This window comes from Gigantopelta aegis, chromosome 9, assembly GCF_016097555.1.
Source record: "Gigantopelta aegis isolate Gae_Host chromosome 9, Gae_host_genome, whole genome shotgun sequence".
Lineage (NCBI taxonomy): Eukaryota > Metazoa > Mollusca > Gastropoda > Neomphalida > Peltospiridae > Gigantopelta > Gigantopelta aegis.
In genome coordinates this window covers 6,638,643-6,652,397 of record NC_054707.1, presented here as the reverse complement: position 1 = coordinate 6,652,397, position 13,755 = coordinate 6,638,643, and the positions used below count along the sequence as shown (strand labels likewise).

The 13,755-nt window shown below is 37.9% G+C and overlaps 1 protein-coding gene and 1 long non-coding RNA gene across 3 annotated transcripts in view; both read left to right on the top strand.

Moving 5' to 3' along the window:
- Positions 1-4,460, top strand: part of LOC121380405 (inactive phospholipase C-like protein 2) — a 169,690-nt gene extending 165,230 nt beyond the window's left edge. For both annotated transcript variants that reach the window (XM_041509200.1, XM_041509201.1), the window contains exons 25-27: positions 279-374; positions 752-921; positions 1,990-4,460. In XM_041509200.1, coding sequence (XP_041365134.1) covers positions 279-374; positions 752-907 — 252 coding nt within the window. In that variant the 3' untranslated portion in view covers positions 908-921; positions 1,990-4,460. The remainder of the gene's footprint in view (positions 1-278; positions 375-751; positions 922-1,989) is intronic.
- Positions 4,461-6,645: 2,185 nt separating this feature from the next.
- Positions 6,646-12,081, top strand: LOC121381086. Its single transcript, XR_005959044.1, has 2 exons — positions 6,646-7,504; positions 7,677-12,081. It is a non-coding gene; the product is annotated as an uncharacterized LOC121381086 (long non-coding RNA).
- Positions 12,082-13,755: the final 1,674 nt, after the last annotated feature.

Genomic DNA, 13,755 nt, shown 5'->3' with positions numbered 1-13,755 from the left:
CAGGAGAAATTATCTCCCATGCAGTGGGAATATTTGATCAAATACTGAGAGACTCCCGCGGTATCCGGGAGGGTTGACAGGTCTGGCGATGATCAACAAATCAATGTGCTCCAGTGGTGTCATTAAACAAAACATTTTATGAACCGTCATCTTGATAATGTCATTATAAAAACTATTAGTTCAATTATTGCACAGACACATAACTGACATTGCTTCGTCTTTACATGGAATTTAAAGTGATTGTTTTCTTGACTACGTCATTTGTTTTAATATTTCAGGCCATTGAGAACTTTGCGTGGAATATCCGTGTGTTGAAAGGTCAGGCAGATTTACTACAGCAGTGCAAGAAAGATTGCATGGAATATATTCGACAGGTACGCAAACGTCTTGAGTTTTTATCTGATGAACAGAACAAGTACACACAAGAACTTTTCCTGTCTAAGTGTCAATTTTTTACAGAGTTATGACCCTTGAACATAGAAGATATGAAAATTTGTTTTCCACACTTTTTTAATGCCGCTAGAATTTTGTGTATATCTTTATCATGTTATGTTACACATCAAGTTTGACTTTTCATGGCAATTTAAAAAATGTTTACAGAGTTATGGCCCTTACATTTAGGAGATATGAAAATTGTTCGGGCCCAGTAGTGGATTTGTATTTCTTTAGCAGTACTCTCAGAATGCTTGTTGTACCTTGATATGGCCTAGATAAATAATACTAAGGAGTAATTTGTGTGTTTGTTTTTCAGATAAAGGAGGCAGCCGTGTCAACAGGTCTCTCCAAGGAGACACCGGACCAGTGCAACAATGTGGAGCCTCTCTCTGAGGTGAAGGACGACGTCTTCATGCCAGACGACGTTGCTGCTGTGGAGACAGTCTGTGTCTCGTCTGACAGCTCGTCATGATAACGAGACGACAGGTGAGTGATGCAATCTAGAGACGGTCTGTGTCTCGTCTGACAGCTCGTCATGATAACGAGACAACAGGTGAGTGATGCAGTCTAGAGACGGTCTGTGTCTCGCCTGACAGCTCATCCTGATAAGATTCTAGGTGAGTGACTCAGTCTAGAGACGGTCCGTGTCTCGTCTGACGGCTCATCATGATAAGATTCTAGGTGAGTGACTCAGTCTAGAGACAGTATGTGTGTCGTCTGACAGCTCGTCATGATAAGATTCTAGGTGAGTGACTCAGTCTAGAGACGGTCTGTGTGTCGTCTGACAGCTCATCATGATAAGATTCCAGGTGAGTGACTCCGTCTATAGACTGTGTGTGTCTCATCTGACAGCTCATCATGATAAGATTCTAGGTGAGTGACTCAGTCTAGAGATGGTCTGTGTGTCGTCTGACAGCTCATAATGATAAGATTTCAGGTGAGTGACTCCGTCTATAGACTGTCTGTGTCTCATCTGACAGCTCATCATGATAAGATTCTAGGTGAGTGACTCGGTCTAGAGACGGTTTGTGTCTCGTCCGACATCTCGTCATGATAAGATTCTAGGTGAGTGACTCAGTCTAGAGGTGGTCTGTGTCTCGTCTGACATCTCATCATGATAAAATTCTAGGTGAGTGACGTGGTCTAGAGGTGTTGTGTATCTCATCTTGATAAGATTCTAGATGAGTGACTCGGTCTAGAGGCATTTTCCAGCCGAGCACTGTGTTGAGAGAGACTTAAAATCCTGAGATTATTGCCATTGTTAAGATATTTCTGATTAATCTAGCTCAGTCAGTAGAGTGCGGGTATAATGTGCTTGGGTTGAAGGATCGAATCCTCTCAGTGGACCAGTTTTCGGTTTAGGTTTTTTCCCGTCTCGTATATCAAAAGCTATGTACAGGACAGCAAGAAAAAAAAAACAATTGCAAAACAACTCCCAAGGATTATCATTCCTCCAACCCAGCTCCTCGGGCAAGTGCTTTACCAATTATGCTAGATTCTGCCCCACTTTGTATCTTGTTCACTTTGTGATTGTTTTTTCGGTCTTCATTTTAGGCTCTACCACATGTCAAAGGTTCAGTGTGAATGGATGCCTTATTGAAGGAAACGGCACAATGCTCACATACTGCAGTGCACAGGAAGGGAAATTTACCACTGTCCGCTATGGAACAATTATAGGTGGTGTGAGATCCTGCATGCTGCTCAGTGAAGACAGCATCCGCTCATGAAGTCAGACCCCCTGTCGATTCGAGCCCAAAGGAATGATATCTGAAAGGGGGTGGGAGGTTTACAAACTCTAGTGTGGGGCAAGAAAACATACATTTTCTGTCCTTGTGTGAGGGGATGTGCCCACCTTTGATTCAGTGACAAAACGTTAAAAACAATATTACTAGAGAACTATGACAGTAGCAGCTTAATCACTGGTTTATGTTTACTGGCTTTACAGATACATTTGTGTTAAACTAGTTACTGCTGTGCTACACCATGTTTTCAAGGCTTTATTAAGTTAAACAACACCTGTTTTAAGGGTCATTCGTGTAGGATACGACACCCAACTCTGCTCTGTTCAGTTTATCCCAGTCTATGATCTGTTTCATGTCCTTTTTTGTTTCTTTTCTAGTTTCTCTTCTGTCTTGGTGACTCAAATTGCTATCTGCATTATGTTGAGCACTGAGTAAAACTCAACCTTTTATCTGCTTTATATTGAGCGCTGAGTAAACCTCAATATCTTTATTTGAATTATTTTGAGCAATGAGTGAAACTCGACATTTTATCTGCTTTATGTTGAGCATTGAGTAAAACTCAACATTTGTTTTTCGCATTGTGTTGAGTACAGAAAAAACTCAATATTTGATCTAGATTATGTTGATCTCTGAGTACAAACTCAATATTTGATCTACATTGTGTTGAATCTTATAATATTGATGGCAGTAAATGACTATTAGAGATTTCTACATTACCAGGCCAGTCATTCGAGCAGGGCCCTGTAACCATTGTTTTGTTTACGAGTCAGTTATGCAACTTTAAATAAATGCGAAAGGAATTTGGTTACATGTTCTGATAATCACATTATTAAGTATCATATAAACTTTTTATTAATGATTTGCAATAAAATATTTGTATTTTATATTTTATTTTGCTTAGTCTTACAGTATCGATATGAAATACTGTCATTAGAATGCAAGTTCAATGTGTGTTTTTGAAAATTGATTAGGTTACAGGTGACATACAGGTAATTCATGTAGCAAAACAATAGGTTACTGGGGTAAAAACAAAATATGTGAAGAGTTTTGAAGAGAATTCCCAGGAGAAACAAGCGAAACTGTGTTGTATCAGCATATTTTGAATCAGAGTTCAATTAGCCATCAAGGTCCAAATCCAAATGCAAACAATTTTATCATGTTTGTATCCGTTGAAGGTTCAGATATGTGTGTACCCTCCACCCTCACCCTCACCCTTACCCTCCCCAGACACAGCCTCTGACATTCATCAATGACAGAGCCCAGGGCAGAAGTCTTTTAAGAAAGACGGGTGTTTTATTTATGATAAAAAATATATACATCTCATAATTTATAAGCAATATTTGTAGTTTATTGGTATGTCTGTATCATGAAACAGGAGATTTAGAGGAACAAATATCAGGTGTTGTGTAGTGGGTGTGGAGGGGGTAACAGGAAAATTGGTGTTTGGGGGAAAACAAACATCAGTGTTTTGGTGAGGTTGGAATAAATGAGTTAGTGTGACAGGGAACAGAACGCTTGTTACTGGTCATATCTCTTGACAAATATAGCAATGTTTGCTTTGCTTAAATAGAAACCTGTCTGTGAATTACAGATTGTGTATGCAACAATGTCAACAGTGTTTATTAATATGCAAGTGAGGTGGTGCAGACTTGTAAATGTTTTCTCAATGATCATTGAACTCTTGGTGGATGGTCCATTTCATGTTTAACAGAGTATTTCTAGTTAGATATTATTTCACTTTCTGATGACTGGAAAGCTTGTATTTAATTTTGAATGTGTATATTATGTCTGCCATGTGTTGCCATGGTGACTGGAAAACATGTATTAACTTAATACTATGTATAATGTATTCTAGTGGTGTTGGTTTCCGTGGTGACAGAATCGTGTATTTGAAAGATAAAACCTGCTGGTCAGGTTGTCCTGAATAGTTGCTGTTTTTAACAGTGTCTATGTGATATGTATGTGTGTAATATATCAAATATGTCACCTGTATTTGTAATGTATCATGTATGTAATATATCATTTATGTCATATTTCTAATATATTATGTTGCATTCATGTCTGTAAAATACCATGTATGTGTAATATATTATATATGTCACATGTATGTGTGTGTATAACATATATGTTGCAGTTTGTGTGTAATATATCATGTATGTCAGATGTATGTCTAATATTTCATCTGATATGTGTAATATATCATGTATTTCACATGTATATATGTAATATATCATGTATGTCACTTGTATATGTGTAATATATCATGCATGTTACATGTATATGTGTAATATATCATTTATGTCGCATATGTGTGTAATGTATCATGTATATCACATGTATATGTAATATATGTTTGTCACATATATAAGTGTAATATATTATGTATGCCACGTGTATGTGTAATGTTTGTCATGTATCATATGTATATTTGTTTCTGTGTTTAATATATGCACCTACACTACAGTAGCAGGGTGATGTGTAATATAACATATTGATATGCATATGGATATGGTTTTTAGAGCCAGATTAGTTTATGTTTCTGTTACGCGTCTATTGCAGGTTTGTTGATTTTCTGTTATGTATTTGTTTACACCGAGTGTCCCACAGTTTTTGAAGTTTGTATTGGAAGTGATTGCTCATAATTTAGTTCACATGACATTATAAAACAATCCAATGACAATTACAGGATATTAAACGAGCTTCCATTTCGTATCATGTTTATGTCCAGAGTGAAATAACTTTCAGTTGTCACGAGCTTCAGCGAATGAAATGAAACTTATTTCATGAGGAACATAAACATGATAACAAAATGGTAGCGAGTTTAATATCCTATTTATTCCCCATAATCGATCTTAATTTATATCACTAAACTCGCATGGTTGACGTTCCTGTAAGGTTGTAGTGCTACCCTTCTCAGATGCAGTGTCCATGTGGCCCGTAACTTCTTGTCACTAGTATAGACGACTTTCTCGAAAGTTGAGTGAGTTTGATGCCTAGATGATCAAAATAATGTGATGATGTTTATCTCATTTTATGTTTTTACTTTGTTGCTATAAGCTGAAATATATCTTTGTTTCATTTTGCGAGTTGCCATTCTGTTTTTAATTATACTTGTTACGTATATTTATATCAAGACAGACTAAGTTGTTGCCAGTTCATATCCATAGTTGTTATGTTTATTTATATCCTAAAGTAGATAGAGAGAAATGAAGTCAATATGGATGTTGTGATTTCCAGTGTTTACTTGAATGTAGTGTCGGATTTATAAGGGGGCAATTGCCTTGGGGACCCTCCCCCCCCCCCTGCCAGAGGGGCCCCCCAGACTAAGGAAGAAATTAGTTCATTTTTTTATTTGTAATGTAATTTAATTTCTGTGTTGAGGGGCCTCCAAACCTGAAGTGCCCCGGGCCCCCCAAGGTCTAAAGCCGGCCCTGCTTGAATGTGGACTGTAATTAGCTTGGTTGCGATAGAAACATTTTTGCTCACCGTTTCAAACTTTATCTCCCTATTTATCTTTGTGTCTGTTATTACTGGTGTTTGTAGTATTGTAGTATACATAGTGAACAACAAAAGAAATAGGTTTTTAAAATTATTTGTTAAAATTATCAATGTCTTGTCAATTGTTTAGGCCCATTTTGACATTAATTATCAAATTAATTGTAATTGTGTTTTTTGTTTAGTACATGTATATGTTTGAACAAAAAAAAGAGAGAAGTAAATTGATAAAACTTTGGATACAAATATTTACGCAAGTTTCTGTTTTTAATACTCTTGACGAATCTAAAAGAAATATAGACAATCCTTATAATTAAATTTGAAAAATACTTAATAATAATTACACAAATTCATATTTTGTTTTTAATTGGGGTAGAGGGGGTCATGAAGAATAACAATCTAATTAAAATTAGCTCCACTATTACATGTGGATCTAACAGCAGCCAGTTGGAGCGCATGTCCACCGATCAAAACCTTACTTGCAGAATCATGCCAGTGATTTAAAAATAATTTGAAAACATTCTGAATTATCCTGAGGGTATACAACATGTTTCGTGTGAATTATGAATGCCTTAAAACATGTTTTATTTTATAAAATAAATAATTTGTAATGTAAAACTGAAGACTGATTTAGTTTTTAGATTTTTTAATAAATAAATAATTTGTAATGTAAAATTGAAGACTGATAACCCATCCCGTACATATTGGTATGGTTCACTGTACAGCGGCCACTAAAATAGACTTTTAGAATTTATATGCTCCCAAATAACGTTATAAAAGCGAAGTGCGATTGGTCAATATTAAATTTTTTATTTACAGACGAAATGTTACTTGGACATTGGAGACTACGCAGTGTTGTTAGCAATCTGATTAAAATTAGTTCTACTGGTCTAAATAAGGCATTTGTAATTCACACGAAACATATCGTATACCCTCAGGATAATTCGGAATGTTTTCAAATTATTTTCAAATCACTGGCACTTGATTGGTGGACATGAGCTCCAACTGGCTGCTGATAGATCCACATGTAATAGTGGAGCTAATTTTAATTAGATTGGAAGAATAATGCTCATTAATATAAAGTAGAAATATATAACACACACACACACACACACACCCCGACATTTTTACGTTCATGCAGAAACATGCTGTTAAGGCTAGACCAATGAGATGCCTTTAAACTGTAGTGATTATAATCAATTTAATTCTTAAGTTATAACATTTCTGGTTTCTAATTGTACACATTCCTGCACTCTGGGAATCACAACCTCCCTTTTGTTGATTTGTTGATGTGTGACTGATAGCCAGGTCATGAGGTCATCGCAGTATCTGTACACATTGGGAATCACAACCTCCCTTTTGTTGGTTTGTTGATGTGTGGCTGTGATAGTCAGGTCATGAGGTCATCGCAGTATCTGTACACATTGGGAATCACAACCTCCCTTTTGTTGGTTTGTTGATGTGTGGCTGTGATAGCCAGGTCATGAGGTCATCGCAGTATCTGTACACATTGGGAATCACAACCTCCCTTTTGTTGGTCTGTTGATGTGTGGCTGTGATAGCCAGGTCATGAGGTCATCGCAGTATCTGTACACATTGGGAATCACAACCTCCCTTTTGTTGGTCTGTTGATGTGTGGCTGTGATAGCCAGGTCATGAGGTCATCGCAGTATCTGTACACATTGGGAATCACAACCTCCCTTTTGTTGGTCTGTTGATGTGTGGCTGTGATAGCCAGGTCATGAGGTCATCGCAGTATCTGTACACATTGGGAATCACAACCTCCCTTTTGTTGGTCTGTTGATGTGTGGCTGTGATAGCCAGGTCATGAGGTCATCGCAGTATCTGTACACATTGGGAATCACAACCTCCCTTTTGTTGATTTGTTGATGTGTGGCTGTGATAGCCAGGTCATGAGGTCATCGCAGTATCTGTACACATTGGGAATCACAACCTCCCTTTTGTTGGTCTGTTGATGTGTGGCTGTGATAGCCAGGTCATGAGGTCATCGCAGTATTGGTACACGGTGTATGATGCTTTTCACCGTAGTCTTTCATAATGTTGCTTGTTAATGTTAGCACACGATGCTGTGCTGCATACTCACCAAGTTAACCGTTACTAATCCATTGTTGGTCTCTGGTCAGCACACACATCGAAATGAGGTCATTTGGGGGCAAAGTCAAAGTCACAAAAGTTGCCTTGGCTGTATGGAAAATGTGACTGAAACCATTTAGGATACCAAGGCAAATGAGGGAGCACCATGCCCAATGAGGCAGGACCAAGGCAGAGGAGGACAACAACCAAAAATGTACCCACCTTATCTGTGCAGTGAAATGGTGTTTTGTTGTTGTTTTTAAATACATCACTGCATCAGTTCTGGAACTTTGGTTGGATTAGATCGAGACATGTTGGGTTGTGGTGTTCGGCCTTAATTTACATAATTTGATCATTGCACTTCGTTAATAAATATTCTGTTAGTTTTAACTACAGCTAACCATATTTCCCATAAACTTACATGTAGCAATAAACTAAATGATTGGGGTCTTGACTAGTAAATAATCAGTGTATAATTTTATCACACAAAACCAATGGCTAAACAGTGGAAGTCGGTGTGTAATAACAGACAGGTACACATGGCCAGTAAAACATCATTATTGATGTTAGATCTTACTTCTCGTTTGTAGATTAGGCCAAACAAAATAAACGACTTTCTGGTCTCTGGTCAGAGCGCTTATCAATTTTGACCCTCGTGTGTCAACTTTTTTTCTTTTTTTTAATTTGCCGCAGTATGTCAATTTTTGCTGGGCTTTTCTTGCTATGACGTAAAACTGCATTGTGAGCCAAACTGCCTTCCTGCCTGAACTAGGACATGCATTCTGATTTCAATTTAAATATGCCCTTTATTTTGGTATCAAATATATGGACTTTTTCTGTGAAATCCAGGTTTTAAAAAAAAAAATTGAAAAAAAAGAAAAGAAAAAAAGATGCATCGCTGCATCAATTCTGGAATTTTCATCTGACCAGAGACCAACTTTTTTTTGGGGGGGGTGTCTTACTTTGAATTGTTTTCCACTTTGCTGTAAGTCTAATACCCCACCCCAACCCACCCTGATGGGTACTCTAAACATGTTATGTAACTATGTGACTAACAGTATTATTAAATGACATGTACTCCATTGCTATACCAGCTACACTATTGTTTCCTTGGTGTACTTGCTGTTACAAGTACTATTGTCTCTCTAAATTTTAATTATTATTGTTGGGTTTCTGTTGTGGGATTTTTCATTTTTTATTTATTTTATTATTATTATGTATTTAATATTATTATTATTATTATTATTATTATTGTTATTATTATTATTACATGTATTATGTTAAAGTTACTGCATATCTACTGGTATGCATGATTGATTACAAACAGTTGTTTTGATCGACAGCCGATGATTCCATATATGACCACAAGGGTTGGTCTGCTGTCAATCAAAACATCAATTTCAAGTGTGTAAATAACCTTGCATCCTAGGAGTACATTTATGTACTAACTTACTTGTACCATGTCTCTAAGTGATATTGCATGATGTAAGAAAATTTGGCTTGTGAGCGGTAGTTTAAAACGTGTGCCATGATGTAGATTTATTGCACACTTTAATCAATAGCAAAACAACCTAAGCATCGTACATGCCTGTAATTAAGAAAATGCCCATGGCATAAAACATACCATTAAAAAACCCCACCTTGAATAGTCCAAGACAAAACAGTGCCATGCAAAACTAAAACCCCCACGGCAATCTCCAATTGCAACAGCATTGCCGATTGCCATAGGCAATTGCAGGGGTTGGGTACAATATTAATTTATTAAATATTCAGTACCGACTTAATTTATAATAATAATAATATCAGTTTACTATTGTATTAATGGTATTGTTTTTAACATTATGCTAGTATTTCAGCAGTAAGCTGGCCAGATGTTTTGTAAATGGTTTGTCCAATATCAGTGTTTTGTACTGCTTGTTGAAGTGCTATTTTGAGACTGTTCACCAACACACACTACAGAGATGTTTACTGCAAACTGTTTTGTGACATCTAACGTCACACGGTGCTCACCTCAGCTGAATACTTGAAGGAAGTTATTGCTTTCATTATTTTTTATTGCTTTCATTTTTTAACCTTTTCATTTTGAAACATTTATGTACATGATAGTTTTGGTGGATTGGTATGTATCTGCTTCAAATTACATTAAGTTAAGTAAGTCGGAGGGTTTTTGTTTTGTTTTTTTGTGGGTGTGTTTAGTGAAGTAGTATTTGCATACTTTACCCTTTACCCCTCTTGTTGATAACCAAATATCATACACAGTGAAACCTGTCTAAACTCGACCCTCTGAAACCAGAATTCCTCTCTAAACCGGACATTTCTTAAGGTTCCTTTTTAAATATCAGTACAGAACAGAAACTTTCACTGTATTTAGGGTTTTTTAAAAACCTCTTGTTACTCACTGGAAGAACATTATTTTTAATTATTAATTATTATTGATGCATTACACAATCAGCCATTCATTATGTTATCGGGAATTGTCTTTGACTTAACTGTTGTACAGTCAACATGGGGTTTTTGGATTTTTTTTTCATCTTTTATTGTTTTATTAATATGGACATTGTAGCTGTATGAGAAAAATGAAATGTTCTGACATATAAGTGGACCTGGAGACATCAAAGCATATTTTCCTACATGTAATTTCTATCACAACTTTTTTCATATTTAAGAGCAATTTGATGTTTCAATTTGTTTTGGGTTGCTTTTTTATTATTTTAGCTACAGAGGCATCAAACAATCTCACTCTGTTCCTTGTTACTATACACCCAGGACACCAGGATGTGGGCTATCAACACGAGCTGACCCCCTCCCCCCACACCCATAAGTGTATGAGACAGGAGAGTGGGTGGGGGGCAACTGCTCCCCTAGTGCTAGAGCAAAACCTCAAATTCAGGCAAAATGTGCTAAACTAAGACCTTTTTACGGTGTATTTTCATCATTCTGCCCTCAAAATTAGTTATAATCCATGTAAAAATGTGTAGCAACCCTATATAGCTATTTGGCAGTAATGCTAAATTTGAACAAATGTCGTTATCCAGATTCAGGCTTTTTGTTTTCAATTTGTGTAAAAACCAGCCTGCCCCCCTATAAAAATAGGAGCCTGTACGCCTATGGCCTCACCCACCCCAGTCAGTCCCGACTACCCAGCTGTGTCAGTCTTATGTACCCGTGTGACAGTTTGAAATTTGGATTAGTCCAGTATGTTTAGATTATTTATCAAGCAAAGAGACTTCATCAACTATCCTTAAAGTATCTTCATCCTACATCAATACACAGTTTCTGCATTTGTATTCTTGGTTCTTTGTATCTTTGTATTGGATTATTTTGTTTCATCTTAATTATCCTCTGTATGTTCTCGATTCTTGTCACCAGCATGTCTACAAATTCTGTTTAATGCTTCACTCATATGCTTTATAATAACTATGAATTCTATGATCATGGATATTGAATCCGTAAATGTTCTTCTGTTACATTCTGTGTAATGCTTCATGATACTCACGGATTCTCTCTCTACCATCTTGAAGGTTTTGTCCTCTACATTTGTATATTATGTATGTTATGTACTTGTAAAATTTGGACTCTGCCAGCCAGTTATGAGGAGTATGTTACGTGGTCAGTCTCACCAAGCATTTGTCCAGTATGATATGTACTTGTATAATTTGGACTCTGCCAGACAATTATAATGAGTATGTTACCTGGTCAGTCTCGCCGAGTGTTTGTCCAGTGTGTTATGTACTTGTATCATTAGGACTACCAGACAGTTAAGATCAGTATGTTAACTGGTCAGTCTCACCAAATGGTTGTCCAGTGTGTTATGTATTTGTATAATTAGAACTGCCAGCCAGTTATGAGGAGTATGTTACGTTGTGAGTCTCACCAAGCATTTGTCCAGTATGATATGTACTTGTATAATTTGGACTCTGCCAGACAATTATAATGAGTATGTTACCTGGTCAGTCTCGCCGAGTGTTTGTCCAGTGTGTTATGTATTTGTATAATTAGAACTGCCAGCCAGTTATGACAATGTTTACTGGTCATTCTTACAGTGTTTGTCCAGTATGATTTGTACTTGTATAATTTGAAATGCAACAGAGATATATGATGAGAATGTTAGCTGGTCAGTCTCACCGAGCGTTTGTCCAGTATGTTACTTGTGTTATGTTTTGTATCTAGTGTTACCCACTGCCTGGGATGTGCTGCACCGCAGTGATGTCCAACTGTTATTATACTTTCTGCGAGTCTGTCTTGCTCATCCATTGTTCTACTCAGTGCTGAGCAGGATCCGAACGTTACCAGTAAATAAACAATTTTTACATACTGCCTTTGTGTTGTTCTTTGTGAACTCCACAGGTGTATTAGTGGGAGACAGGGGTGGGGGGAACACTGCCCTTGTGTTGTTCTTTGTGAACTCCACAGGTGTATTAGTGGGAGACAGGGATGGGGGGAACACTGCCCTTGTGTTGTTCTTTGTGAACTCCACAGGTGTATTAGTGGGAGACAGGGGTGGGGGGAACACTGCCTTTGTGTTGTTCTTTGTGAACTCCACAGGTGTATTAGTGGGAGACGGATGGGGGGAACACTGCCTTTGTGTTCTTTGTGAACTCCACAGGTGTATTAGTGGGAGACGGGTGGGGGGAACACTGATTTTGTGTTCTTTGTTAACTACACAAGTGTATTAGTGGGAGACGGGGGTGGGGGGAACACTGCCTTTGTGTTGTTCTTTGTTAACTCCACAGGTGTATTAGTGGGAGACGGGTGGGGGAACACTGCCTTTGGGCTGTTAACTCCACAGGTGTATTAGTGGGAGACGGATGGGGGGAACACTGCCCTTGTGTTGTTCTTTGTGAACTCCACAGGTGTATTAGTGGGAGACAGGGGGTGGGGGGGGGGGGGGGCACTGCCTTTGTGTTGTTCTTTGTGAACTCCACAGGTGTATTAGTGGGAGACAGGGGTTGGGTGTGTGTGTGTGTGTGTGTGTGACACTGCCTTTGTGTTGTTCTTTGTTAACTACACAGGTGTATTAGTGGGAGACGGTGGGGGGGGGGGGGGTGGAGCTACCTTCTGGGTTCCCACTTTTGATAAGTCAGTACATACAAAATAGTGCATGTGATGTGTTTGTGTGTGAATGCATGTGTTACTGTATGGTGGTGGTGTGTATATGTGCTGTGCTTGTTCTCTGTTTCTTTTGTGTGTGTATGCATTTGTGGGTGTGGTCTGTGTGTACGTGTGTGTCTGTGTTTGTGTCTGTGTGTGTCTGTCATTTTTAAGTGGGCAAGTGCCTGTCCACCACCACCACCATGTGTTGACACTTGATTACTAGTAGCCAGAAGTACATTCTTTTTGCGGGGATTAATTTGGAGGGAGGGAGGAGTTTGGGGAATTCTGGTATATTTTCCTTGGCTGGAAGGAAGTAAGGGATCCCACCAGCACTAACAGCAGAGAGTTAAAAAGTTCTGTTTAAGGACACCACTGGAGCACATTGATTTATTAATCATCACCAGCTATTGGATGTCAAACATTTGGTAATTTTGAGTCTTAGAAAAGAAACCCGCTACATTTTTCCATTAGTAACAAGGGATCTTTTATATGCACCATCCCACAGACAGGGTAGCACATACCATGGCCGTTGATATACCAGTCGTGGTGCACTGGCGAGAGGGAGAAATGGCCCAATGGTCTTACAGACAGGGATAGATTCCAGACCGACCGTGCATCAAGCGAGCACTTTACCACTGGGCCTAACAGCAAAGAGTGACTGCAACCAATCTGTCTATTATCTACAGTATCAGGTCCCACATTACTAAAACTTGGGTTCACATTGCCATGTGTTTTTCTATTTATTTATCTCAGTATGTTGCCATAAGCTAAGTGCAATAATATAAAGGATTGCTAACTAATATACTGTGAACTATTATTACCAAATTCACTTTCCTTTATTTTAACAATTTGAAAATCATTGGTTAAACCATGTATGATTGCAGATAGCTTGGGG